This window comes from Malus sylvestris, chromosome 8 (genome assembly GCF_916048215.2).
Source record: "Malus sylvestris chromosome 8, drMalSylv7.2, whole genome shotgun sequence".
NCBI classification, from domain to species: Eukaryota; Viridiplantae; Streptophyta; class Magnoliopsida; order Rosales; family Rosaceae; genus Malus; species Malus sylvestris.
In genome coordinates this window covers 4,499,032-4,526,003 of record NC_062267.1, presented here as the reverse complement: position 1 = coordinate 4,526,003, position 26,972 = coordinate 4,499,032, and the positions used below count along the sequence as shown (strand labels likewise).

At 35.7% G+C, this 26,972-nt stretch overlaps 4 protein-coding genes across 4 annotated transcripts; 2 read left to right on the top strand and 2 right to left on the bottom strand.

Moving 5' to 3' along the window:
- Nucleotides 1-1,166, bottom strand: LOC126631864 (zinc finger protein 1-like). Its single transcript, XM_050302054.1, has one exon. It carries the CDS (start codon nucleotides 1,037-1,039, stop codon nucleotides 194-196), a length of 846 nt encoding a protein of 281 aa, XP_050158011.1. The 5' UTR covers nucleotides 1,040-1,166; the 3' UTR covers nucleotides 1-193.
- Nucleotides 1,167-6,323: 5,157 nt separating this feature from the next.
- On the top strand, nucleotides 6,324-7,866 carry LOC126631859 (class V chitinase CHIT5a-like). Its single transcript, XM_050302048.1, has 2 exons — nucleotides 6,324-7,544; nucleotides 7,642-7,866. Exons 1-2 carry the CDS (start codon nucleotides 6,431-6,433, stop codon nucleotides 7,662-7,664), a joined length of 1,137 nt encoding a protein of 378 aa, XP_050158005.1. The 5' UTR covers nucleotides 6,324-6,430; the 3' UTR covers nucleotides 7,665-7,866.
- An 8,646-nt stretch (nucleotides 7,867-16,512) lies between these two features.
- Nucleotides 16,513-20,434, top strand: LOC126631855 (two-component response regulator ARR12-like). Its single transcript, XM_050302042.1, has 7 exons — nucleotides 16,513-17,008; nucleotides 17,527-17,679; nucleotides 17,816-18,214; nucleotides 18,451-18,527; nucleotides 18,608-19,291; nucleotides 19,392-19,814; nucleotides 20,169-20,434. Exons 1-7 carry the CDS (start codon nucleotides 16,879-16,881, stop codon nucleotides 20,178-20,180), a joined length of 1,878 nt encoding a protein of 625 aa, XP_050157999.1. The 5' UTR covers nucleotides 16,513-16,878; the 3' UTR covers nucleotides 20,181-20,434.
- Nucleotides 20,435-21,194: 760 nt separating this feature from the next.
- Nucleotides 21,195-24,472, bottom strand: LOC126631856 (brassinosteroid-related acyltransferase 1-like). The gene is given in 4 exon segments (XM_050302044.1): nucleotides 21,195-21,479; nucleotides 21,481-21,954; nucleotides 22,913-23,422; nucleotides 23,911-24,472. Coding segments are annotated over 4 exon segments (1,485 nt in total). The 5' UTR covers nucleotides 24,388-24,472; the 3' UTR covers nucleotides 21,195-21,455.
- Between the last annotated feature and the right edge of the window lie 2,500 nt (nucleotides 24,473-26,972).

The following is a 26,972-nucleotide window of genomic DNA, read 5'->3' as shown; positions in this document are numbered from 1 at the left end:
GAGATCAAATGCTCATGCTATTCTCAAAAATCAAATTTACACAAACCATATTCGAAATGTGAAACGAGAATTTTAAAATACATCTCAATACTGACATAAAAAAGTCAAAAAAAGAAAAAGAAAAAAGACAAGAGGATCGTATATGATACAATGAAATGAAGAAGAATTTTGCCGTCTCGATACTACTAACTAGTTAGAGCTTGAGTGACAAGTCAAGCTTCTTCATTTTCTCCTGATCGCTACTATTCTTGAAACGACTGTCGTTTCCCAACCAACATTTTCCAATTTCTTCACTGCTTTGTGAAACCATGTTGCTCTTTGCCATGTCAAATCTCCCAGCACCACCAACACCTCTAGTTGCCGCAGCCGCAAGCTTTCCGACCGCCGGTTGCTGATCAAAAAGCGACCTTGACCCAAAACTCCGATGTCCATACGAACCACCAAACCTGATCGCAGACGAAGACATCATGGAACTAGGTTTGTGAATCGTGGAGTGAGCCTGAATGTCCAGTGCCCTAAAAGCACCACCATGGAGAGGCAGAGAAGCCAAACTTGAGTAATAAGGGTACCCAAAACCTGCAGCTGAGGCCATTATGTGGGACCCCAACATCCTCTGCCCTCTCTTTGCTAGGGTTCTTTCTCGTTTGTGGGCATTCTGGTGCCCTCCGAGCGCCTGCGAGCTGTAAAATTTTCTGTGGCAGTAGTTGCATGAGAAAACCCTAGGCTCTGCCGCATCAGAAACAAGGGTGGTGGTGGTGGTGGTGGTGCCTTCTGATGAGCCCGTTTCGAGGCATTCGAGTAGATTGAGCTCTGGATTATCGAAGCTGAACCCACGATTCGAATTGCTATCCGAAGCCTCTAGATCGATTATTCGGATGCTGGGTTTCTTCTCTTTTTCTTGATCTTTCATCTCCTCTTCATCTTCTTCAACTCTTAGTTTCTGTTTGGTTTCTTTTGGATCTTGAAGTGGAGTGTTTGGACATGGAGGAGCTTCTGCTACTAAGAAGATATTTGTTTCATAATTCTTAGCTGGTTCCATTGCAGAAATCTTGAAGGATGTTTTCTGATTTTTTTCAAGTGGGATTATGAAAATTTGAGTTGATAGAAAGTTGTAAGCAAAAACTCAAAAGGATAAAAAGTGGGTTTATTGGACTGAGGGAAAGTAAATGTTTTTTGTGGTATATATGGATAATGGAAGAATCCACTGTTGTTAGTTAGCTTTTAAAAAAAAAAAATTAAGATCTTTAAAGTTTATTTAACTTTATATTGGTAGATTTATTTAATGTGATTTGTCACATACTTTGATTGGATCAATGGAAGTTTTACACCGTTCTTCTATCTATCCATAAATTGACAACAAAATAAAAGGTAATTTAGTTTTGACACGAAAATATCATTTTTCTTTGATTTCTTGTTTTTTATGAGGATTGTGTTTTACTCATTGCATGCATAAACAAATGCATGCCTTATTTACAAATGTACTATAGATGCTCTTAATTACTTGAGTTATAAGTATTTTACGAGTTTTGATTTTTTATTTTTTGAAAAAAGGACCGAATTGAAGCGATTGATGTTCCCGGCAATGTCACCCTAGCTAGGGCATGAAATACATCTCAGTACATGGCACTGTCACCCTTGCAACATTCTGTGGGGGACCTCACTCTTATTGGATGTTCAATAATCATCTCATTTTCATGTGTGTTGTGGACAGAACATTATTGACTTCTACATGTAATTTCATTGACTTATTTTCCCTACGAGGGTACTTTCCTATCATCTTTTTGAAATGCGGTCGATGAGAGAAACTTATCTATGGTAAGGGTATATTTATTAGAGTAGTTTGGTTAAAACACATCTAACACTGAATAAGATCACGTAGAGTGAGTAAGACCAAAATACCCATAAACATAATACTTTTGCGAAAAAGGCTCTATGAATATACGAATTATGACATGATGGTTCATAAACTCTATACAAGTTTTTCTCCGATTTCATATAAATTGAATATATGTTAGGTGAAGTAAATTATTAACAAACTAAAAAGGGCATGCATTTCGAGAATTACTGGTTTATAATTTAACAATTAACTATCATTGCGAATAAGTGCATGTTTAATTTTTGGTTTAATTTTAATTGTTTTGAGCTTAGCTGTTGTCAACTGTCTTAACCCTAATTTAAAAAACCCTAAAAAGTTAAAACCCTCATTATCCTTAAACCCTAGAGTCCATGTTACTACAGTAATAGATTATTAGCACGCAACGCATCCACTTAAACATAAATTCATCTCGCAGGTAAAAGCTAATTTGGTTCACTGGCACAAAAGCTATCTAATATTCTTATTTTCTATTCTTTTCAAAAGAAATAAAAACTAAAAGATGATATGTCAAAGGTGGAATGGCGAAATGGCCGACAAATAAAATAGGGGGCAAGCTGATGTGGAGTTCCTCATGCTAATGTGCCATGATAGTGCCGTTTCATGCTGCATTATTAATATTTAATCACGATTAAATCTGCAAAGTTAACCCCTAAAGATAAGTATAATCTTTTGAGCAACTTCTAGGTACACCTGAAACTCGATCACTTTTATTGTAACAAATAAAAGGGAAATTTTATTTAAATTCATTAATCATCTTTTCACACCCAACTTAGAAATTTTATCCTACAAACTTATCAGTTTACCCTCAAATACAAAATTTACAAAATTGAAAGAATTACACAACCGGACTTGATTCTGGTTGTCATTCCAGAAACTGTCGCCATCGACCTGCTCTTTATCTCGTCGTTGTTCAATTATTCGTGTCCAATTCCATGGGGCTGGATTTTGGTCTGACTATATTATCTCCTTAAACCTTAATGAACTAATTAAAAAAACCCAGCAAATTGTAGCTCAAAAGACCGGTGTAGTCTTGCAAATCCTGAAATTAAGATGAAGTTCCATATGTGGACAAGTTAAAAAGCTATATGTGCTTTCAAGGATGACAAAGCTCGTAGTCATTTGAAATTGGGTGAAGAGAGAATTGATGAGAAACCAAAATTTGAGAGAGAGAGTGGTCGATTTCAACATCACAGCCCATATATTTCTTTGATGAACCCAACCTGGCGACGCATTCTCCTGATGTCGTCGAAGAGCACAACCGCCCTCCACTGTATTTTTGTTGTTCTTCTCCACCATTTGGCAATCCCTTTTTCGATTTCCGGCAACCCACCCCGCAGCCAATTGTGGCTTTCAAGGCCATTTCGACCCAACCATTTGGCAGTTGATAATATCTTTCTACACCCATCTTTTCTTTAGGGCATAATTGAAATATAAAATTTAACAAAAAATTAATGGGTGTAGAAATAAGTTTATTGGGTCCAAATAAAATTTCCCCAAATAAAATAATACACTTAGTGGAGGATTTTAGAATTCAAATATTAGGGAGTCTCGGTGTTAAATAGCAATAGAATGCGAATCACGCAAACAAATTTCAGTTTATTCAATGAGGCATTTGGTCGAACAATTGGTATGCTTGTTGTTGTCATTCAAACCATGTTGTGCACATGTCAACATATATCGATATATGCCCAAGCAAAAATGGATGAGTGTTACCGAGAAAATTTGTCGAGTGCTCTCAACACAACTACCAAGATATACCTAGCGGGCATTACTTTTTTTTTTTTTAGTACATTGATATTTTTATACTAAGGGGAGGGAGAGTTCGGCTAAGCCACACAATGGGCAACCTAATTTGGTATCGAATTCGTCATCTACGAGATTCGAATCTAAGACCTCTCACAACGGGCATTACTTAAACACTTGTTGGGCACAAAAGGAATTTGAACAAACATTCGAAGGGTCCTTAGAAGACTTTCCGAACTCCAGATGGTCCTGAGACTACCTTGATTCTAATGTGCCGTCGCTGATACACCGTGTGGTTTGTGTTCTAAGTAACTACTAACTATAACAATTTCTCTAATCTTTGGATTTATTTATTTACATATTATTTTAATAGAATTATTGCACGGGCATAAAGTCATTTTAGGAAACTTTCTCCTTTCCCCCAATCATAACCCCACATAAAAGTTTGGTGAGAATAAAATTGAGTGACTCACACTGACTTGAGTGGAGTTTGGTATTTTACCTTCTAATTGGTTTAATCAACTCATATGATTCCATGTTTAAACATTCATAGTCAAATCAAATATGGGACCAAATCTCTTTTTGAGATCTCCCTGTCTGTCCAGTCTCCAAACTAGTTCGACATACGAACTACTCCAAAAGAAGAAACCCATGAAAGTTCCATAAATCCATCACCTCCTCCAGCTAAATGTTTTTCAAACATTTGAAGTCTATTTCAAACATTTCAAAGTGGGGGCAACTTTATCGGAGAAAAACTTACATATTGTGGTGATGTGACTTTTCGTTGATAATATAAGTCACGCAATTAGTGTTGTAGATATGAATGTCATATCAACTTGTTAGATGTAAATTTTTCTTCATTTACATACTACAGTCACCCGCTTAAAATAGTACTACCCATCAAGGAAACAAGAGAAAAATGCAAAATAACTCAATGGCTCATGAGATTCAAAAGCATGGGATGCAACTTGAAAACTTCTCAAAAAGTTACTTCTAGTACTACTATTGATTGAACTTGAAACTTTCAAAAGACAAAATCAAAATTAGGGGTCACTCTGTATTGATTAAGTTTACTAATTTTTGTTTGGATGGTGTGTCAACCTACGAGTTGATCCACAAAGAAGAAGTTGTCAATTCATAAATAATATGCTAAATGAACATTGTTAGTCCAATTTTAATCATGAAGACCTAGTTCAAGTCACGTAAGATGTCACATTCGAAATTGACAATCTTGCTTTAAAACAATCAGAATCAATGATTTAAAGAGAAGCCTCTCAAGCCCAAGTGCGCTCTAGAAGTACCATAGAAATTGTTAGCGGGTTTATCTAGTCACTATGCAGCCCTAATTTCATCCCAAACTAATCCTAAGGTATAGACCACTAACTCTTTCAGGTTGGCCCAAAAATCCATACCCAGTTGCCCTACACATGCGGGATATGAGTGCCAAGTTGGAACTACTAATTAGTACAAAGAACAAAAGGATTGCTCCTCTGGTTTTGACACTCACACACCCAGTAATTGTATTTTGTAACATTTGACAGAACAGTTTAAGTGTAAATGAATAATATTAATCCATATATATATATATATATATATATATATATATATATATGTATATGAGGTTTACCTACTTTGAAGCTGAAGCATTCAACTTAGTGATTGGACCAAAATCCATTGAACCCTAAAATAAACAACCTAGATTAAAAGCATTAAAAAGTAATTATGTGCTTCCAAAGTTTTAGTGGGTTGCTTTCTTCACCAATCACCATGTATCTCCAATGGTCCAATGGACGTATATAATTATACAATATATAAAACTTGACTTGATCAATTTGGATCCGGATCCCCTCTTGACCTTAAAAAACTGAGCATGATGAGCAGGCAATCATGGTCGTTGAAATTTAATCTAACGGCTACAATTTTTATAACTTTTAGAGAACCCCCTGTTTGTAGCCGTTGGATCCAATTTCAACGGTCATGATTGCCTGTCCAACAAGCTCAGTTTTTAAAGGTCAGGAGGGGATCCGGATCCGATCAATTTCATATGTGGCTTATGAGGACCTCAACAATTTTATCGGTGCATGTGAGCTCACGAGTGTATGCTTTAAATGATGAAAATTAGTGGCTACCCCATAATTAAGAACAAAGAACATGACCCTTCGAAGAATTATCTAAATTGGATTGAAAGTAAAGTCCAACTTTTTTATTTATCTTTAGGTTTCACTTATTACAGAGACATTTTAGTATACGGTAACTCTCTCACGAGAAGTGAAGTGCGGTAGCCTTCTCATAAGGGGTGGAGTAGACTTCCGCCCGCGAGCATTTTATATACATACGTAAGTCTCACCCTTTTATGAGAAGGCTTACAGCAACCCGTATACAAGACTTTCTCCTCTCATGAAGTTGAATGAAACTTTAAGACTCTAGCTATAGATACAGACACGAGCAGTTCGGCTGCATAAACTTCTATTTAAAATGACCCAGTTTTTTTTTCTTTTTAATTTACAATTCCTTTCCAAATAGATACATCCTTTTCTTGCCAAGTTTTCTGTAAATTAATTTGGCTGTATATGTTTGATATTTTCCTCCTCCTTCAAAGTTCAAACCCTAGCTGCTAATTTGGTTTGACATATATCCAGCAGGAAACTTCAACAACAAACTTCCAAACACAAAACCAAATGTTGTAAACTTGGTCGATAATATTTCCTTAGCATTCGCACTTCTGACTTCCTCCATCCTCTATAAAAAAAAAACCCTAATAACCCAAATTAAGCCGGCCATTTCCGAATCTTGTACCTCAGAAGCAGTGCAATGGGTACCCCAAAGTTGATGCCTTTTTTCATCCTTGTAATCTTCCACACAATGCTTTCTTACGGCTCGGGTTCGAATTCGGATCATATTTATCCATCTGGGAAAGGAATCAGAGCAGCCTATTTTCCATCATCTAATTCGTTCTCACCATCCTCTATAGACACCCAATACTTCACCCACATCTACTATGCTTTCCTCCAACCCGAATCCACCACTTACAAACTCAACGTCACCGAATTCGACCAAGCGAGAATACCCGAATTCATCAAAGCGCTCCGGAGCAAAAACCCGCCTGTCACAACACTCCTGTCCATGGGAGGCGGCGGTAACAATGCAACCGTGTTTGCACTCATGGTTTCCACCCAGGCGACCCGGGAAGTTTTCATCAACTCAACAATTCAGGTGGCACGGAAATATGGCTTCCAAGGGGTTGACTTGGATTGGGAGTTTCCTAAAGATGCCCTGGAAATGTCAAATCTTGCCTTGTTGTACAAGGAATGGAGAAAGGCTCTGGATAATGAGGCTAGAGTTTGCGGTAAACCCCGTTTACTTTTAACCTCCGCCGTATATTACGCATCGAAATTTACTTTTTACGGCGGTCCGAGATCGTATCCGGCCGGGGCAATTAGTAAATATTTGGATTGGGCCAGCCCAATGTGCTTTGATTATCATGGGTCATGGGAAAATTTCACCGGGATGAATGCTGCGTTGGATGATTCCAAGAGTAATATTAGTACTCGTTATGGAATCGGGTCATGGATCGAAGCCGGTGTCCCGTCCAAAAAGCTCGTCATGGGTCTGCCTTTGTATGGGCGGACTTGGACGCTCAAGGACTCGAAAGTGAACGGAATCGGGGCACCGGCTTTGGGTATGGGCCCTGGGGATGGTGTTTTGGTTTATCACCAAATACTTCATTTTAACAACAGAACCAACGCAACTGTTGTGTATGATACCGAATCAGCGTCTTACTATTCTTATTCGGGTAGCTCTTGGGTCGGGTATGATGGTGTCCGGTCCGTGAACATGAAGGTCCGGTTCGCCAAGTCGTTGGGCTTGGGCGGATACTTCTTTTGGGCTCTGGGCCAGGACAATGAATGGGCCATATCAAAACAAGGTGAGGCTCCAACCCAAACTCAATTTGAATTCAATATTTTTTTTAATTCCACATTTTATGTAGGTTTGAGTTTAATGTTGTGTTTCTTGTTTGGCAGCTTCTAATGCTTGGAAATACTGAGGATTTATTTTTAAGGGAATATGAATGCGCCAAATCCCGAGCTTCGTGGTATATTCTCTATTAGTATCCATCTCATTACGCATCGAGACAATGTTATCAACTCCACAAGTAATAAAATACATTTATTTGTATAATTTCATTGTAATTTATTTATTGCAAAGTAGAAATATTTGCTTAATAATACACATGGTTTAAGATCTCATGTCCAAAAGGTAAACAACTTAGTGCATATGTGGATACAATACCTATTTGGCAGACCTAATTAGAGGTGGACATGGTTTGGTTCGGTGCAGTTTTAAAGTAAAATTGAAATTGAAATTGAAATCGAATTCAAAATTTATTTTGGTTCGGTGTGGTTTTTGGGTAAGAAGTAAAAACCGATATAGAACCAAACCATTTGGTTTTGGTTCGATTTGGTTTCGCATGCGCCACACTTTTAGGCTCATTAAAAAAATTGACATTAATACAAGTATTCAACATTCAAACAAACTCAAAATTCCATACCGAGTCATTTGCAAACTAAATGCTTTATGTCATTAATACAACTCAAATAAAAAAAAATCCATGATAATCACCATACTAAAATTCAACTTGAAGCAAAGTTTTTTTATTTTTTATCAAACGATATTATTTACACTAAGAGGAAGGAGGTGGGCCTTACAATGGGTTAGCAATAATGTGGTTCAAATTCGTCTTTGGCGAGAATCGAACCTAAGACCTCTCACATACAAGTGAAGAAGAATAATACTAGACCATAGTACTAAGTGGCAACTTGAAACAAAGTTCAACATCAAAACGCCTATGGCATTACTTTACTACAACCCAATTGAAAAGGTTACGTTTACCATACTAAAATCATAGTTCAAACAATGTTCAACGTCAAAATGCCTTATGACATTAGTACAACCCGAAAAAATAAATTGTTTATACAAGTAAACAAAAAAGTTTTGGTGTTTAAACTCACTACTTTGAAATTTTGAATCGTACAACCCTTTCCTTTTAGACACTTACTATTCAAATGTTTAGGAGGCCTTTGAGCTTATAAACGAGCTTGAGAAGGCATTCGAGCTTGAGAATGTGATACTTGGGAAGACCTTGGACCTTATAAAGTGAAACCAATAGATGAGAAGCCTTGAACTTTGTGAACTAGAAGCTTGAGATTGCCTTGCAGCATGTTGTGGTTGTAGATTAAGAGTAAGAGAGACGATACTTGAATTTGAATTGGCCAACTCTACAGAATACAAAAACATAAACAATATAAATTACATTAGTTATTATAAATTTTAAAAAGCCTACAAATATTTTTCCACATTATGTGGTTCATTTCAGTTTCGGTTCGGTTCTAAATATTTTGAACTGAAACCAAACCACTTTTTAGCTTTTGATTTTAAACCGAAATTGTTTCAAAATTGCAAAAATCAAACCATTATGTCTGTGTTTTGGTTTTGATTTTCGGTTTCAAGTGTCCACCACTAGACCTAGTTGATCGAAGCATTCAGCCGCAAGTCAACAATCAAAGTGTCTGTAGGCCCCTTGCTTCTGCTTAGGATCGGTGGCCGTCTTTCTTTTCCCTCTTTCTAGCCTATCTCTGCCCCTCGTAGCCATCCCCTTGCAATTCCCCTAGACCCTAGCCCCCACCCCCACCTCATTCCCCCTCTGTTTTCCCTCTACCGCACCTCTGATGGTCCTCTCCCGTTCCTTTTTATCTCTTCCATCGGTGCTCTATGTACCTGTCTCCCCACCATTTTGTTGGCAATCAATTTTCCATAGCTTTGTTCGACCCTCCGCCGAAAAATCAAGATCTTCCTTTCTCTCATGATAGTTTCTCTTGAGCTAGGGCTTGATCTGCAACTTAGAGTTGGTTTCTTGGTTGTTGGTGGGTCAAATCCACCTTGTATGGCTTGATTTTCAGGGTGGGTTCTTTGTGCTCGATCGATTAATGCTGGCACCGCCGACCTGGCTAAGGGCTGGTTTGGTATTGCTGTACTTTGAAAAAAAGTTGCTATGAGAATAAGCGGCTGTGAAATAAATCAGCAGAGTGTTTGGTAAACTTTTTTGTAAAAGTGCTTTTGGAAAAAAAAAAAAAAACAGTCTGATAGTGGGTCTTTTCATTAAAGGAGCACTGTAGTTTCGTGTGCTTTGAAAAAAAGCCAGTTTTCCAAAGCTGCAAATAGTTGCTTCAGCTTTTTCCTTTGATTTCAGCTTATTTTCACAGCAGCTTCCAAAATAAGCCCTTTTTTTTAGTTTACCAAACACCTAAAACCCTCACAGCTTTTTTTCATGGGTGTTTTTTTTTTAAGCACCTCACTCCCAAACCACCCCTAAATCCGTGGCGGCTTCGCTTGCTTTGCTAGCGGTGGTCGTAAATCTCTCTGGATGCAGTAAAGTCTCGGTATTGTTTGCTAAGGTTTCGTAATCCTAAGTGTGGAGATGAGCAATTGGTGGATTCCATTCTTGGAGTATTATAGCTTCATTGTAGAGTTGTTTGATTGTACTGCAACTAGCGGATGATGTCTTGCTCAACAAGTAAACAGGCCTTGCTTATCAACAATGGCTTGATGTGGTTTCGCTTTTGGGGATGAGATTAAGTTTGCCTCGATTTAGATTTGTTACGTGTGCCGTTTTGTGACAGATTTGTACTATTGGTGCTTGTGCTGGTGTCTGTGCTACTTGTGGTAGCAATTTAGGAGATTACTCTTTATATTGTGTACAAATTATCTTCAAATCAATGAATTGGTTATTGAAGAAATGTATCCATTGTGACAACTCTTGTATTTGTTCTTGTTCATTAATGAATTAACTATCGCTCATTGGAAAAAAAAGTGTTGATGTTCAATAATCAATATCAAGTTAAAAAAAAATCAATATCAAGTTGATAAATATTATGTACCGTTAAACATCAACACATACATAAAATGGGTGTAGCGGAGATAAGAATGCTTCATTGGATGTGGGCACACGAGAAAATATTAGGAATAAGGATATCCGAGGTAAAGTAGGAGTAACCGAAATTGAAGGAAAGATGAGAGAAAATCGGTTACGGTGGTTTGGACATGTGAAACGAATGCCTACTAACGCTTCGGTTAGAAGATACGATTACGGGACAGAGGTTCAGGGCCGAAGGGGTAGAGGAAGACCTAGAAGGACTTTGGAAAAGAAGACTTAAGAGTACTTAAATCTAATAGAAGATGTGATACAAAAATGAGCGTAATGCGTTATAGGATTCATATAGCCATGGGAAAAGGTTTTGTTGTTGTTGTTGTCAATAATAGTTGTCGCCATTAAATACAAAATTTGAACATATGCGTCTGCGCACTAACTGTTGTTACATGTCCAGTGTTGTCTGCAGATGCCAGTACTGGGATGTGATCGAAGTCAAAAACCCATGCAGGTTGTGATTATATGGGGAAACCCGTCCACATTAAGGAGCTGAAAAACATCTGGCATCATGGGATCAGGAGAAGGATTTATGCAATGAACACAAATTTTGGATCTCAGCAGCAGGAGGAAAAATTATTGAGTCCGGCACAGCGGACCGCCTGGTCGTCCAACCACACACACAAAGCATCGACACCTGACACCATACTCCTCCGTAATTAATTTGGTTCCACCCACAGTCCACTCCCGCCGGTTTCACCCCCTTGAGGCTGGTGGCCAAATACGAACGTCGGAACACAAGAATCTCTCCAACAACAAAGCATGTCTGATCATGTTGGAAGTGGTACTGAAGGAGCTGCTGGACTAGGGTTTGTAGTCGGCACCAGAAATCCAGTTCACAAATTCATTTGGACTAGGGTTTGTACTGTGCAACAGCAACGAGTGTTTGTTGCTGCTATTAATAAGTTGGGCGGCCATGAAAGTATGTTCTTCAATCTCTTAAAAGGTTTTGTTCTACAACGAATTAGGATTTTAGCGATTTTCTATGTATGTGAAGTCCGAACTGATTATTTTATAATTATTTATGCTTTCGCATTGTAAGAAAATGCACGCAGTAAAATAAAAGATGAAAGTTATAATCACTAGCCTTAAATCAAGGTTAAATTACTACTAATTCCTTATAATTAATTAAATTTGTTTCGATGCATGCAGAGGCTGAACTAGAGAAGATTCTGGACTTGATGAAGAATGCTAATCCGAATCTTGAAGTTTCCCATTATTCAAAATTTTCAATTTCCCATTAAATCCAGAGAGATTTTATAGACCTTTTCTTTGCTGCATGTGTTTGATATATTCCATGTGTTTGTGACACATTTACAATTCGGGCCCAACTCAAAATTAAAGTTGGGCTAACCCATTAAACGAATTTATTTAGAAAATTGTTATTAGTATTACAAACTAATAATTTCATATATTCTTTGTTTTTATAAAGGAAACACTCGAAACCAAATAGAGAGAAATATATTTTAGTGAATAGTCTTTTTTGTTAGCTTGTCAATCATGATTATTACTTTTTCATAAATTTCTATATTAATTTCAAAGTAACAATTACAATTAGTCACTGTGTATAAGTTTGTACAGTAAAACTTGAATACATAAAATCACCTACAACATATAAGAAACGATAAAATAATTGCTCAAATTAACACGTTTAAGTTTACGACATGTCTGGCTACCTCTACTCATACTAAATTTTAAAAAACACATCATCTCTCTCCCCATAATAGTCAGCCAAGCCAGTGAGCCATATGTGATGATGAAGTAGAACAAGATTTTGATGAGGTAATAGATTCTGATAAAGGAAGATTGTAGGAAAGTCACTCAACATGTTTTTTAAATAGTGAGCATATATCCCTTATGCCTTATGGGAGACGAGATTAGCTAAGCTTCACCGTCCATAAGCCTTATATTTAGGCCAACTTGCACAATGTCCTAACCCCCCCTCCTCAAAACCCTACCTCACTAGCTAGCCTATCATCTTAAAATAGACAATCATGCCAGATGGAAAGTCATGTCATGTGACTCAAAAAGCAAGGAATCTTAAGATTTTGCACCAGCATGAATCTTCTAAATAATGTATTGTCATAACCAGGCAAATTATATTGTATTAACTTGTTAATTAAAATGATTTTTATGATTATCATAACTCTTTATTATTATTTCTGACAATAAAAATTAATAGAAGTGGTCTATAAGTTTGTCCACCACCAATCATTTTAACATAAATGTTTTACGGAATGATTAAAATAATTGATAGTGTACAAACTCATGACTACTTCTATTGATTTTCAATCTCAATGACCAAAGTAAATAATTATGCTAATATCAAAGTTCATTTTGGCTAAAAAAATATATATTATATTCGTATAGAACAAGGGAGAGTGATAAGCTTTTCTTATCATGCTCCATTAGATTAATGCAGTTGGCTTAGTCAATGATGGTGCTTTTGATAATCATATTATTATAAATAAATAAGCTCATTGGTGGCTTGTTTTGAGCCCGATAATGCTTGCACGATCCTCCAAGATGCGGTAAGAATAACTTAACTTTAATCTTTGATGTTAAGATAATATTGCACTAGTTTAATAATCATATAACTTCACACAACTTTTACAATCAAGTTGAAGCAAATATCATACATTACTTAACAACAATCTGTTCCAATAATACATGGTGATTATTACTGATCGTTACTAAATTCTTCGTTAATTATGACTATTGGTCGTGCTTGCTCTTGCTCTCGCTCTCATTCTCATTCATCACTAATTTTGAATTCGTTCTTAGGTATAAACTATATATATATATATATATATATATATATATATATATATATATATATATATATATATATATCTGTATGTTCCAAAAGATGGTACATGTAGCAAAAGATATAACTTTCCAGACACAATATGCTACGTTTTTCTCCACTAAAACAAACAATTGAAAGTGTATATTTAGTGCGCATTCCATTCAGCATTAAGGTGATTTGCCAACTTTTTCTTGCATGTATTAGGATTGGCTCAGCTTCCATTAACAATCATCATGCTCTATGGGTCTCTTTCTCAACTCCACCCCACCTTTCACAAGGTTTTGGATTTGTCTCTATCACTTAGGTGTGATCGATTTGGTGGTACTGTGTCTTAAGTTTTTTAATTAGGTTTTAAGAAATGCTCAGAAAACTCTTTTAAAAGTGGAACTCTTGATTAACTTTCTACCACCACATATTTTTTTACATAATGTTTTATAATATTGACATGAAAATTAAACTATGAAGTGATGTAGTCCATAAAAAATCTTTCCCTTAGCATTTCTCATCGATTAAAAGTAACCACAGTAGCTCCTTACTTCTTATGTCCCACTTCCCATTCATAAAGTATTGAATTCTAGTGCAAGTTTCAAAATAACTAAGTTGATTAGAGCTATGCACCTGTATTGAAGTTTGAATCAATGTTTTTTGAACTTAAATTAATTTAAAATAGACCTATATTAAAAAAAAAAAAACAAAGTATTGAATTCTATTTATCCAAGAAGTTAGTATTAGGGTTACCAACTCTTTGCTAATAATAATAATAATAATAATATACTCACCCTTAGGAACAAAGAAGAGAGAGAAAATAATTTAAATATGTTTTGAAATAAGTAATAACTAATATATAACAGCAGAGAAAGTTGACTTATTTAAGAAAATTACTCAATATGCGGTTTCGAACATTTGTAGGTGTTATGGTGATGTCACATGACTACTAAATTCACGATGCTATATTTTATAAATGTATTACAATAAATACAAGTGTTATAAATATGAATGAATTAGTAATACTGTGTGTTTAACAATATTCATAACCAAGTTAACGTTCTTGTATCATCTATTTTTCTTCTCCATTTATGCTAATATGAGACTATATAGAATGATTTGACAAGAAGATATTGCAACCAAATATAGAATGTTAACAGTTAACAGTATCATATGATCTATGTGCTAAGAATGTGTTGGATAAAGATTACTCGGGTTCGTAAATCCCCATCTCGACAAAAAAAATGTCAAAATAATTTTTTTTTAAAATAATCTCAATGGTGCAGAGAAAGTATAATTTATGTACTGAAATATGATAAATACATAATGTACGGCTATTAGCTCAAATTTCAACCATGGTCTAAAAGATTAAAAGACTACTGTGAATAATATCAAACGACTACTCAAACCACTCTAAACGCACATCAATAGTGAAGGTATACTTAGTCAAATGATGTGCGACGCCATGTTCAAATATCTCTTCATGTAAATTTTTTAACGAAATCTAATAACACATATATTAAAATGGGGGCATTTTGATATAAATGCCTTAAATTTGAATGTTTTTAATCAAACATCTATAACTTTTAAACTTTTGATCAAACATTCTTCTACTAATTTTTTATTAAAAATTATGATTTTTATTGTATTGAATTAACCAACTAGTTCAGAAAATAATATCACAAATATTCTAAAATCACCACAAACATCCTATCTTATCTTATCATAATTCGTTCAAAATAAATTTTTCTTATTCAAATAATTTGTTGTTTTAAATTCTAAAAACACATAAACATCCTATTAACATATAATTATGAAATATAACATGCACATATATTAAACATAACATACCAAACAAATATATTAAATATAACGTACCAATCATTTAGTACATTATATAAATTTAATTTGGGTACGCATTAGTATTTTGATACGTTATAAATATTACTTTTGGTACGTTATGCAATTCTTTATTTAGTACGTACCAAGTTATTAGTACATTGTATTATCCTTATTTTGGTACGTACAAAACTTATGATACGTTATGTGTAAGTTGTGTAACCCAAAAAAAAGATAACTTTTCACATTAAAACATTGCACTAAAAAATATTTTGTCAACTCTTAATAATTAATTATTGGAATAAGGACTCATTTTAAATAAAAATAAAAATGTGAAAACTCTTAGTTCACGTTTCTACTATAAGTAGTTGTTAAAAAATTCAAATTTATTTTCAGTTGCATGAAATTAGGCAGTCTAGTCTACATCTCAATTTTAATTATAAACGACTCTTGTTTTTTTATAATCTATATAAAATGTTGAGTTGGAAATTGGAAAAACTATATTTCATCCAATTAATCTTGAACCCCAGTAGATATAATTGAATCCTTAAATTGAGGAAGGGATGAGATTCCATAAAAATAGCAATAAATTAATGAATATTATTGAGTGCATTTTTTTTACATAGAAATGGATTTAAAAGAATTTATAAAATACTTAAATTAAGAATATACCTCGAATATAAAGTTTAATTAAAAGTAAAAACACTTTAATCAAAAGTTGAAAAGTAACATATGTTTAATTTAGAAAAATCTAAAATGATGCATCTAATTCTAATTTATCCATTAAAATGACCTAACTAGGAAATTTTGACAAAATAAAATATCAAAAAGGAAAAAATTTAAATAAGATTTTTATCAAGAATAAAATTAAAAAAAGATTTTACCCAATGTGAAGCGATTAAATCATAGGAAAACTAATGAAAAATGTTTGAAAACTTTGAGTTTTAACGATAAGGACAAAATAAAGGGTAAAGTGAATAGTACCTGAATTGACTTTTTAGTGTAAAATTATGATTTTTCGTTAAAGTAAACAGTCCCGGGAGTTTTTCGTTAAAGCTCTCTTAAATCATTTCAGAATCTGCAGTTAAATCTTTCAATTGCAAATAAAAAGAACCAACTTGGTAGGATAAGGTTCTCTCTTTTTTCCATATGTGCTTAAATGCGAATTCTTATGTTCCATTTTTGGAAAATTTCTAATTTGTTATTATTTTCTCGTAGACAAAAACTCTAATTCCTTCTAAAAAAAAAGTCAAAACACAATAATATCAATAGAAGGAAAAGAAAAAAAAAACTCAAATCAAAATTAAATTCTGATATCAAATACTGAGATTCTGCTGAACCCAAAAACCAGGAAAAACAGGGTCCATTTCAGGAAAGCCAACAGAGGAGAGGACTCTAATTTCTCAGTCCATACAGATAACTTCAGATTCCGTTTCTCTCACTCTCTCTCTCTCTCTCTCTCTCTCTCTCTCTCTTTAATCACTCATCTCATCAAATCATTTTCTCTGCATCTTTGTGGTTTTTTAAGTTCTGGGTTTTGCTGGGTTTGTCAAAACCAGTAGTAAAAGGCTCCAAGATTCAAACTTTTCTCTCTCCTCCAAATTTTGTTGCTTGGGGTTTTTGTGAAGTTCTCTGCTTGAAAACATGACCGTTGAGCGGGTACTCGACGAACCCAGAGATCAGTTTCCCATTGGGATGCGTGTGCTTGCCGTGGACGATGATCCCATTTGCCTCAAGCTCTTAGAGGCTTTGCTCCGTCGATGCCAATATCATGGTTTGTCGATTGGGTTTTCCATCAAGAATCTTCTGATTTATTTTTGCTTTGTTATCAAGCTATTTTCTTTACTGGGATAAAATGGTGTTTTTATTTAGATTTTGTGATTTTTGTTACTAAATTTCAATTGTGTTCTTAGATATATATCTGCTGACTAGATTTTGTCAGTCAATTTTATATTTTTCTCTCTAATTCTGTGATTTCTTGTTATAATAATTTGCGTCTAAAATGTTGATTCTCTTTTCTAAAATTAGGAGGAAAAAAATAATGTATTGTTGCTTGAAGTTAGAAATGAGAATATCGCTTAGATATTGAAGAGCAAATGGATTCCCAAATCAATTAGGTTGAATTTGAATTCTCTGTTTCATTGTCTATAGATACAGTCATAGTTTTTGTTAGGTTTGGTTGGATTATGATAGATTGGTATATTTTGGTTGGTCTACCTTAGCATCTGAAGGTTTGACTTTCTTCCTGTAGAAAATTGGTGTGTTTATAGTATCATTTGATGGATTTTGCAGTTACGACGACGAGTCAGGCAATCACTGCATTGGAGTTGTTGAGAGAGAACAAGGATAAGTTTGATCTGGTTATCAGTGACGTGCATATGCCAGACATGGATGGATTCAAGCTGCTTGAGCTTGTCGGGCTTGAGATGGATCTCCCTGTTATAAGTAAAGCCAACTTGCACTGCGCAAATCTCATATATTTGTTGCGTTTAGATTCTGAAATTTTGAAGTATCTTAGATCTGCAGCTTTTGTTTTTAAGTTAGGATTCACTACTAATTATGAATGTAAACATGTTCTTAGTGTTGTCTGTAAATGGGGATCACAAGCTTGTGATGAAGGGAATCACCCATGGAGCCTGCGATTACCTCCTAAAACCCGTTCGAATTGAGCAGCTGAAGAACATCTGGCAACACGTGATAAGGAGAAAGAAGGTTGATTCAAAGGACCAGAACTCTGGCAATCAAGACAAGTCTGCTGGATGTGGCGAAGGAGGAGTGGGGTCAGTAGGCACAGGAAATTCAGATCAGAATGCAAAGCTCAATAAGAAACGTAAGGATCAGAATGATGGCGAGGATGAGGATCATGATGAGGATGAATATGAAAATGACGATCCTTCAACCCAGAAAAAACCTCGTGTTGTTTGGTCTGTGGATCTGCATCGCAAGTTTGTGGCCGCTGTGAATCAGTTGGGCATTGACAGTATGTTCTTCATCCTTGTTCAAGGCTATTTGAAAATATCCCCGTACCTTTGAAACCTTAATATGAATTCAGAACTTATAGCCTAGCTTTGAGACTCCTAATAGTGAATACTTGATTCGACCTAAAAAAAAAATGTATCTGGAATCTGTCATATTTTTTCTTTTTCCTAACTTTTGTTTCTCACACAAAACCGTTAGATACTAATTGTTTCATTTAAATTTTTGTTTTGTATGCAGAGGCTGTACCGAAAAAGATTCTAGATTTGATGAATGTTGAAAAGCTTACAAGAGAAAATGTTGCAAGCCATCTCCAGGTATAAATTCTGATATATCCTTAGTTCCCTACAATCTTTATCTTCTATTCTACGAAGCTTATTATTATTTTTCGTTGCAGAAATATAGGCTCTACCTGAAAAGAATCAGCTGTGTGGCAAACCAACAAGCTAATATGGTGGCAGCCTTAGGCACTTCGGATTCTTCATATTTGCGAACGGCTTCTATGAATGGAGTTGGAAATTACCATACATTGACTGGACCTGCGCAGTTTCATAACAATGGATACAGATCCTTCCCGCCTAGTGGGATGATTGGTAGATTGAACACTCCTGCTGGAGTGGGTCTGCATTGCCTTCCTTCATCCGGAATGTTTCAATTGGGTCATGTACAGAATCCAAGCAACACCATTAATGATCAGCCAGTCATGTTTCCTGGAAACCGTAATGGAAATATGCTTCCGCCACACTTGGAACTTGATCAACAACATAATAGGGGTTCTACCTATGGCGCACCAATTTATCCCGATTCCAGTGGTTTTACAGATACAAAAGTGACGAATAGGTCAAATGATCCTTTTGGTCTTACAGACAACACAATGTTAAGACATACTCGGGATTCCGAAGTTGGAAGAAATCATGTAATGCAGTCTTCCGTATCAATGCCGTCCTTAAAACCAGTACTGGCACCTCCATTTCTGGATCACGGACGGTTGAATGACAACTGGCCAACCGCTGCTCAGCCATCTGCGTTCCGGTCAAATTCTTTCTCAGCGGTCGACTCTTTTAAACAACCTACTCTCCTTGTAAGTAACCTGAAGGATGATATGCCTGTTAATGTCCTCGCAAATTTGGAGCTCTCAGATTATTGTTTCTTCTATTAATTCAATCCCCTGTCAATTGCAGGATTCAAGAATAGGATCACAGATCCCGGCATCTACAATGAGCAATAATTCGGATCCAACAATTAACAATGACCTGTTTCTGGGGTGGGATGAGCCAAAGCAGGATTCCCCGTTCCAGTCAGATGTCATGTGTAGCTCAATGAACAATTTGATGCCTGTCAATGATAATGTGGCTCCTTCCCACCAGAATTTGGACACCAGAAGTTCAGCCTTCCAAAGAAACAGCGAGTTCAATTTGATCGGACAACCAAATTTTCTTGACCCTTTACTCATGAACTATGATGGTGTTGAAATATCAACTATGGATGCACCATTGAAGTTGAAGCAGCAGGGGTACCTTATGGACCAACGAAAGCCACAGGGGGGTTATGTCCCCCACAATGCTGGTTCGTTGGATGAGTTAGTGAGCTCAATGATCAAACAGGTAAGGAGCTTTTCTACCGGCCTCTTTTACTGTCAGATCCACTAACACCCCGTCCGCCCCGCCTGCCGGCCCGATCTGAAGAATTCATGGGCCTGCTGGTGGACGAGACAGAATGAAATTATATCTCATTGTTTACCTGCCGCATATATGTATAGGCTACAGCTATTAGGAAGGCTTCTTGCTCATCTACATGGGATTAACTTTCTATCGTATGGACAAATACTAGTTCATTGATTACGGAAAACTTAGAAATCATTGCTTATTCGCTACATTGAACTGAAGAATTTGTTGCATTACGATTATCGTATTTTCCTTTTACTTGTTTGAAAACTCAACATGAACTTGGTGATGCAGGAAAGGAGATAGGCGAAATCACCGGGAGGAAGGTTCAATCCCCGTGTAGAATACTCGTTGAGATAGCGGTTCTACGTATTTGTGTTCGTATTTGTCTACATTGATCTCAAGTTTTGTATTTGAGTAGCAAGAATTAGTGTCCAATCTCTCTAGTTAGTTGCCTGAGTAATAAGGGCTTTGTTTAATCTGTATGATGAAGAGGCAGTGTCGTTCAAGCCCCGACAATGTATTATGGTGCACTAGTTAACCATGTCTCTTTGACTAAACATGCTTTTGCTTCCCTTTAGTTTAATTAATTCTGCATAATTGGCACACTTTCTAATTATTTTACCATTTTTTATTTTATTTTAGGGTTTTTAGCTAAAATAGTTCATGAGATAGTCATAACTCGTCACTTTGGTCTTTGAAATTTAAAATCGATTGAAATAGTTTCTGAGTTGGTTTACCGTCAACCATTTTGGTCTTTTTGTGAAAAATCTTCGTTAAATTGAAGAATTCATCAATTTAAGGGGAGGGGTTAATTTGACAAAAAATAAAAAATAAAAAACCTCAATTGAACGGATATTTTTATTGAATGACCAAAATCATTGATGGTGGATAATCTCATAGACCACTTTTATAGATTTTAAATCTCAAAGATCAAGGCGAGAAGTTATGTCAATCTCAAGATCACTTTGGTTAAAAAACCTTTTATTTTTATATGAAGAAAGATTTGAGATAATGACACTTGTAATTTTATAGAAGCGCATAGTTTGGAGAGCAATTTATATGAAACAAATTTACCGATATCCTAATGTTTCGATTCCATAATACAATGTTATTTATAAAATTTCTCTCACGTGGCGTTGCATTATTGGACCAAATTACCATAATTACAGCAAACTTGTTCAATGTAACCAAAGAAAAGTACATCTCGCCATAATTTTATTTTCTTATTTTAATTAGTTAATTAGTGCTGTAATGTGCCACACCAAACGACCATTTCAAAAAATCGTGGAATAAATCACTATCTTGGAACAACTCATATGGCAAATCATAATCATATTATATAATATAACATTTTATCTTTCCACAGAACACATTCAGACAAAAGCTCACACCCCACTACCAACAAAAAGAGAAAGTAAACGCCAAACAAATACAATAATTTCAGCAAGTTGTCTTGTGTTAGGTACATTTGATTGGACAATCGAACTCGAATTCTTGACATAATCTAATCTCAACAGCATTTCTCTCGCTTCCTTTGCTATCCGAGCTTAGCCACAGAGGTTGCGGATTTGCCCGTATTCACTGCTCGTTAACGATGAAACAAGCGAGAGAAAGTGCTGACGCTTTGCGGATGCAATCCGACTCTCATGTCAATGCCCTTACAATCACTAGGGTTTTGCATGAAATACGCAACCTGCGGGATCAAAGATGCCAACGGGGACGCATATGCTGCTGATTCATTCAAAAACCCTATTTTGTGGAAGGGCATTCTGGTCCAGTCAGACACCAAAGTGAGCTCGTCGAGAGGAGGCAGAGTAGTCTGTGGCCCACCAACTGCCTCCATGTATGCCTTCACGTAGGAGTTGGTGACAGACTTCTTGGCTTCTCTTATCTTCTCGATAATGGCTTTGTGGGTGGATTCCTCCACCTGTGCCGCCGTTAGGGCAACGGAGGCCAGCACGAATGCATTGCCACTGAAGCCTTGGGGAAGTGCGGGGTCCACCTTGTTCCTTACGTCGACGGAAAATTGCAGGCACACCATTGCTTCCTTCCTCACTCCAAAAGCTTTGGTCTTTGTCTGCAGTGCTCATGACATCAATCAACCATAACACTAGTCATTCGAACTTGATCATGTGGGAAGACAAGCACAATATATTACTGTCAACTGTTCTTACACACATCTATTTTACACGAGTTATTCAAACTTGAATGTGAGTAGACAGACACAATACATTACTGCAACCGGTCTCACGAGAGGTTTTTCAGTGTGTCTATACACGACCAGTGCACCAAGTATAATAATATAATAGGTGAAAATTTTGAAAAAAAAAAATGTAACCAATTATATTATAACACTTAGTGTACTGAACCTATTCCGGCATAGTAAAAAATTTCTTTGGGTCTCACCCACATTTTTTTATTCTAAACTTTGAAAAGAAAAGGTTCCAAGTTGGTCTATATAAGTGGACCCTAGTCAATTCAATAGCTTCCAATCTTCATAGAAACTTGAACAATTTTGTTTCTGGTTTGTTTTAAAGTAAGCTATACATGTGTCTAAATGTATGTTATATGCGTAGACATCCAAGTTCAAGATGTTTATCACAGTTTAATATTCTAAAAAATTGTTTTTATAGCCATTTTATCATTAAGAAAAATTTAACCAATACCAAAATTTTATGAAAATTCATCTCCGATTTGAGAATTGTGGAGAAATATAATTACTATTAGTAATGCTAGATAGACTAACTTTTTAAACCACATTTTAAAATCCTGAGATGTGCAACTAATAAGAATTCAGTACGTTAATCAACACTTAAGTAATAATAATTATCTAATTATCAACAACCACATCATATGATATACAAAATATGCTTTAAATAGATGTCCCCCTAATATTACCCTTAAAATTACTCAAAAAAGAAAAAAGAAAAAAGAAAAAATAGCCTAATTTATGAAAGTTTAAGGAAGCTAGTGTTTTTCCTTTTGTTTGATTTTGCTATCTTTCTCCAAGAGCGCCAATTAATTGAGAAATTTACCTTCCAGAGGTGAGCAGCCGCAACTTCAAAGGATGAACATGAAAAGCTGCTCATTTCATCACCACAAACTTCTTTCTTCAAACTCTCAATCAGTGCACCACTCAGATGAAAGGTCTTATGAACATAATTACTATCAATAATTTGATTCCAAATATTAGACCCATTTTTGAGGAAATTGATCATGCGGTCATTAGATGCTGCTGCTTGCATGATCAATTGGTATAAATGATCCACGGCTGCAGCCCTTGTCACCACGGCAGAACCATCGTCGTTTCGGTTTGGCAGTAAATCTGTACTAATCCCTTTTGGAGTTTCATCAAACTTGTCCATCAATAGTGTTTCTCTGTCGTGCACTGGTAACTTAGGAATCTCCAAAACTTTGTGTTGTTTCATAGTTATGGTAGAATTAGAAGCCCATGCACTCATAAATTCATACGCCGCCGGTCCGTCGAACAACGAGTGGCTAATACCAATACCTATTGAGTAGCCTCCACAACCAAACTTGGTCACCTACAGTACCAAACCATTACAGAAATTTCAAGCCCACTTAGTTCAATTCGCCAGAGGCGGTCTTCAGTTCAAATTTCGTGGACAAGAGTAGTTGTCACTCTAAAAATGTCATCTCTATATTTTTACACATGAGGCGTGCAAGCTGACATTTTTGAAACTCCCAACAAAACTAGGTTCAGTTTTAAATCAAGCGCATACGAATTTCAGATACGGAAGTTAACTTACATATGGAAATTATATATATATATATATATATATGTGTGTGTGTGTGTGTGTGTATATATGTATATATATATGTAACTCCAACAAACCCTAATGAAGATTATATAAATTAATCCAAAAACAATCGAATATATAGAAGTATAATAGATAAAAAGGTAGATGGAATTGGTGTTTTAATTTAAACATATTATATATACATGATTTGTATCTTTTAATTAGGAAATATATCGAAATAATATAAATTCGATGATCAGTATATAAATTACCTGAGCAACAACCAAGGGCATCTCTGAGAAGTCTTCATCAAACACAGGCTTGTGAACCAATTTCTCAAAAAATTCATTGCACTGTGATAGGTCTCCAAGCTCCGACATCTCAACCGGCGTCTCCGCCTCGACTAGAACAGCACCTTTGTTGTTGCACCATAAGTTGAGCTTGTTTCCGTGATCACAGCTCAACCTTCCCGCAGCTGGGTACCACACCGATAGCGTCTCTTCCAATCCACACTTCAAGCTTCTGAAAACCGAATCATCAGCACCATCAAGCGACAAATTGTTGATTTTGTGATGAGCAACAGAGGTAGAATTGTAAAAGAAAACCAAGTACATATGGATTGGACTCTGCCTGTCCAAGTTTGAGAGGGTGAGAAGTTTTGGTGGGTGCAAAACTTTTGGGAGTACAGACACGGTTTTGGTGATTGAAACTAGGGTTAAGTAATCACCAATGTCATGTTCTGTGCCCATGGATATTGTACGAAATTTTGTTTCTAGCTAGCAAGGGTTTTCAATCTTAGCTGGCCTTCACAAATGTGAGAGAGAGAAGAGGCAAGGAGATGGTAAATATATAGACATCAAAATGTAGAGGTTACTTTGAACCAAAAAAAAAATGCAGAGGTTGCACTCATAATTTTTTTTATTATTAAAAAAAATAATATTCTAAACTAAATTCATCTAAGGACGAAAGAAAAACCTTAAACTTAAATGCAGACGAACAAAGATACTAGCTACTCTAACTAATTTGTCAAACGTTAGAAGTTGAGAAGCTCTCAAATTAGAATGAGGATCCTCTCCAGATGAGGATCTCCAGATCCTCCAATTATATTCGTTCATCGTACATTATGTGGTCAGTTTTTGTCAGGTGCTGTTTATATTCAATTTTAAATAACAAAATTTACAATAATTTCTAACCACACGATGTATGATGAACGAATATAATTGAATAATCCTTGGAATTCTCACAAAAAGAATCCAGAAAGGATCCTCATTCCTCAAATTAAGTCTGGACTGGAAGCACATGGTCGCGTCATTTGAATAGTAAAGTTTTTGCATGGTACTGTGTACTTTATCATCTATGAAAGTAAAGACTGAATTAATAGGTGAAAATTAATTGACCATGTATGATCGATCTGTCTCGCACCTTGGAGGGAGAGAGACAGACAATAACCCCCGGGGGACTACCTGTCTATGTACTTGGTCCATCATCTTTCCATAGGTTGGACCTCATACGTCTAATAGGTAGGACCATTTCGATCATTTTCTAATTAATGAGGTGAAAATGGAAAAATTGAGAATAATTGAAGAAATAGGTGTATGTTGTGAAATATAGACTATATATGTGTAGTGATATGTAAAGTAAATATGACATAATATTTATGAGGTTTGGTAAGTGTGTATACGTTCTCGGGACAGTGACTATAATTTCTTTCATTATCTAAAATAATAAGAGTACAAATATAACTCTCACTATTTTTCTCTCTTCTCTCTAGCCTTGACATAGCTTCTTACTCTCCATGGAGATGATGTGAATTGGTGGTGTACTTTGTAAATGAGCTCTCCCCACATATTAAAAGAAAATGGTGTGAAATACAAACAAAATGACTTTTTGCTAATGATTTGTTGTAAGTGAATTATCCACTCCTTTGTCAGTGTTTTCACCACTCATGGTTTGGTGTTTTCCATGGATGAATCCAATATCATGATTATAGTTTGTCATCCACATCTACAGTTTTCCTTGGATGACCACAAGTCTTCAATTGACCGTCTCATTAGAATTTCTCCAATAATAACTCATGAGATGAATAGATGCATAGTCTAAAGAAAACAAAAATAATGTGCTCATATTGCTAATGTAGCATACTCTTAATTAGATGCTCCTCCTGCTTGACGTATTCCCCTGATTACAATAATTCTGGTTTAACTAACTTGTTATCAAGTTGATGCGTGTCAATTCAATTCCTAAACTTTTCAAATGAAAACTTTAGAAACGTGAGTTTAGTATTGTCCCTTCTCATAAATCATCCCATATTTATTTGATCGATCGTTCCAAGTTAGTTAGGACGTTATTTCAGACATCATCTTCCATAACCTGACAATTCGTAAACTCTGTCCTTTTAGTTAGTTGGGAAATGGCACGATCAATGTTTATTTTTATTTTTAAATTTTCTTTTGTTTCATTCGATTTAAAGATTTACACGAAAAGAAAAGGAATGCGTTAGAATCTATTCCTTGTATAATGCGCATATATATAACCATAAGAAATTGTAGAGAAAAAACGACCACCTCGAATATATAAGGGAAAGAACTAAAAAGCTGCATAGAAACTTTGAGTTTTTGTTTTGTTTAGTCGTAAAGGTGGAGAAAATTTTCAGTATGTTGGAAACATGATTCAGTACATCAAGTGAATACAACACTTATTGTACTGGATCGTATTCTTAGCACACTAAAAAATCTCTTGTAAAGGTGGACCTATCGATTGGAATTTGGAGTGAGAAATATAATAACAGGTTGTCATCAATTTGATGTGGTTGTTTGAGAGAGAGAGAGAGAGAGAGAGAGAGAGAGAGAGAGAGAGAGAGAGAGAGAGAGAGAGAGAGGGAGGGAGGGAGGGAGGAGGGTTGGCAAGTGGCTCTTGATAGCAAAGCAAGCGTGGTTTTAAAGCCCACCCTTTGTCTCTTCCATGTATCAACCTTTCCCAGCACCTTGCCTTATTTTCGGGGCTCTTTCTTTCGCTTCAACTTTTCTTCACTTTATATTTATAGCCTCTTATTTACTCCTTTGTTATGATTCGTTATATTGCTTAGCAACATTGCAAAGCCAAGTATGTATTCTCAATCAATCTTTCAAAAAAGACTTACTTACACATCTGATACGTTACCGTGACATCCCAGACTAATAATACATGTCATGTATTTTAAATTTCTCACGTAACATCACATGATTCATTTGGAATTGTTATTTTAACATCCCGTTTCTTGTCAATCATTCTTTTTTCTTTGGTATATATAACCTATACCTACATGCTACCGCAGAATATAAATAGAGCTATTAAT

Excerpts from the sequence above, each read along its gene's own strand:
- LOC126631855 (XM_050302042.1), top strand. The coding sequence starts at position 16,879 with ATGACCGTTGAGCGGGTACTCGACGAACCCAGAGATCAGTTTCCCATT. Across the intron at positions 17,680-17,815 it reads GATGGATCTCCCTGTTATAA|TGTTGTCTGTAAATGGGGAT; the intron begins GTAAAGCCAACT and ends ACATGTTCTTAG. Across the intron at positions 18,528-18,607 it reads ATGTTGCAAGCCATCTCCAG|AAATATAGGCTCTACCTGAA; the intron begins GTATAAATTCTG and ends TTTTCGTTGCAG.
- LOC126631864 (XM_050302054.1), bottom strand. The coding sequence starts at position 1,039 with ATGGAACCAGCTAAGAATTATGAAACAAATATCTTCTTAGTAGCAGAA.
- LOC126631859 (XM_050302048.1), top strand. The coding sequence starts at position 6,431 with ATGGGTACCCCAAAGTTGATGCCTTTTTTCATCCTTGTAATCTTCCAC. Across the intron at positions 7,545-7,641 it reads ATGGGCCATATCAAAACAAG|CTTCTAATGCTTGGAAATAC; the intron begins GTGAGGCTCCAA and ends CTTGTTTGGCAG.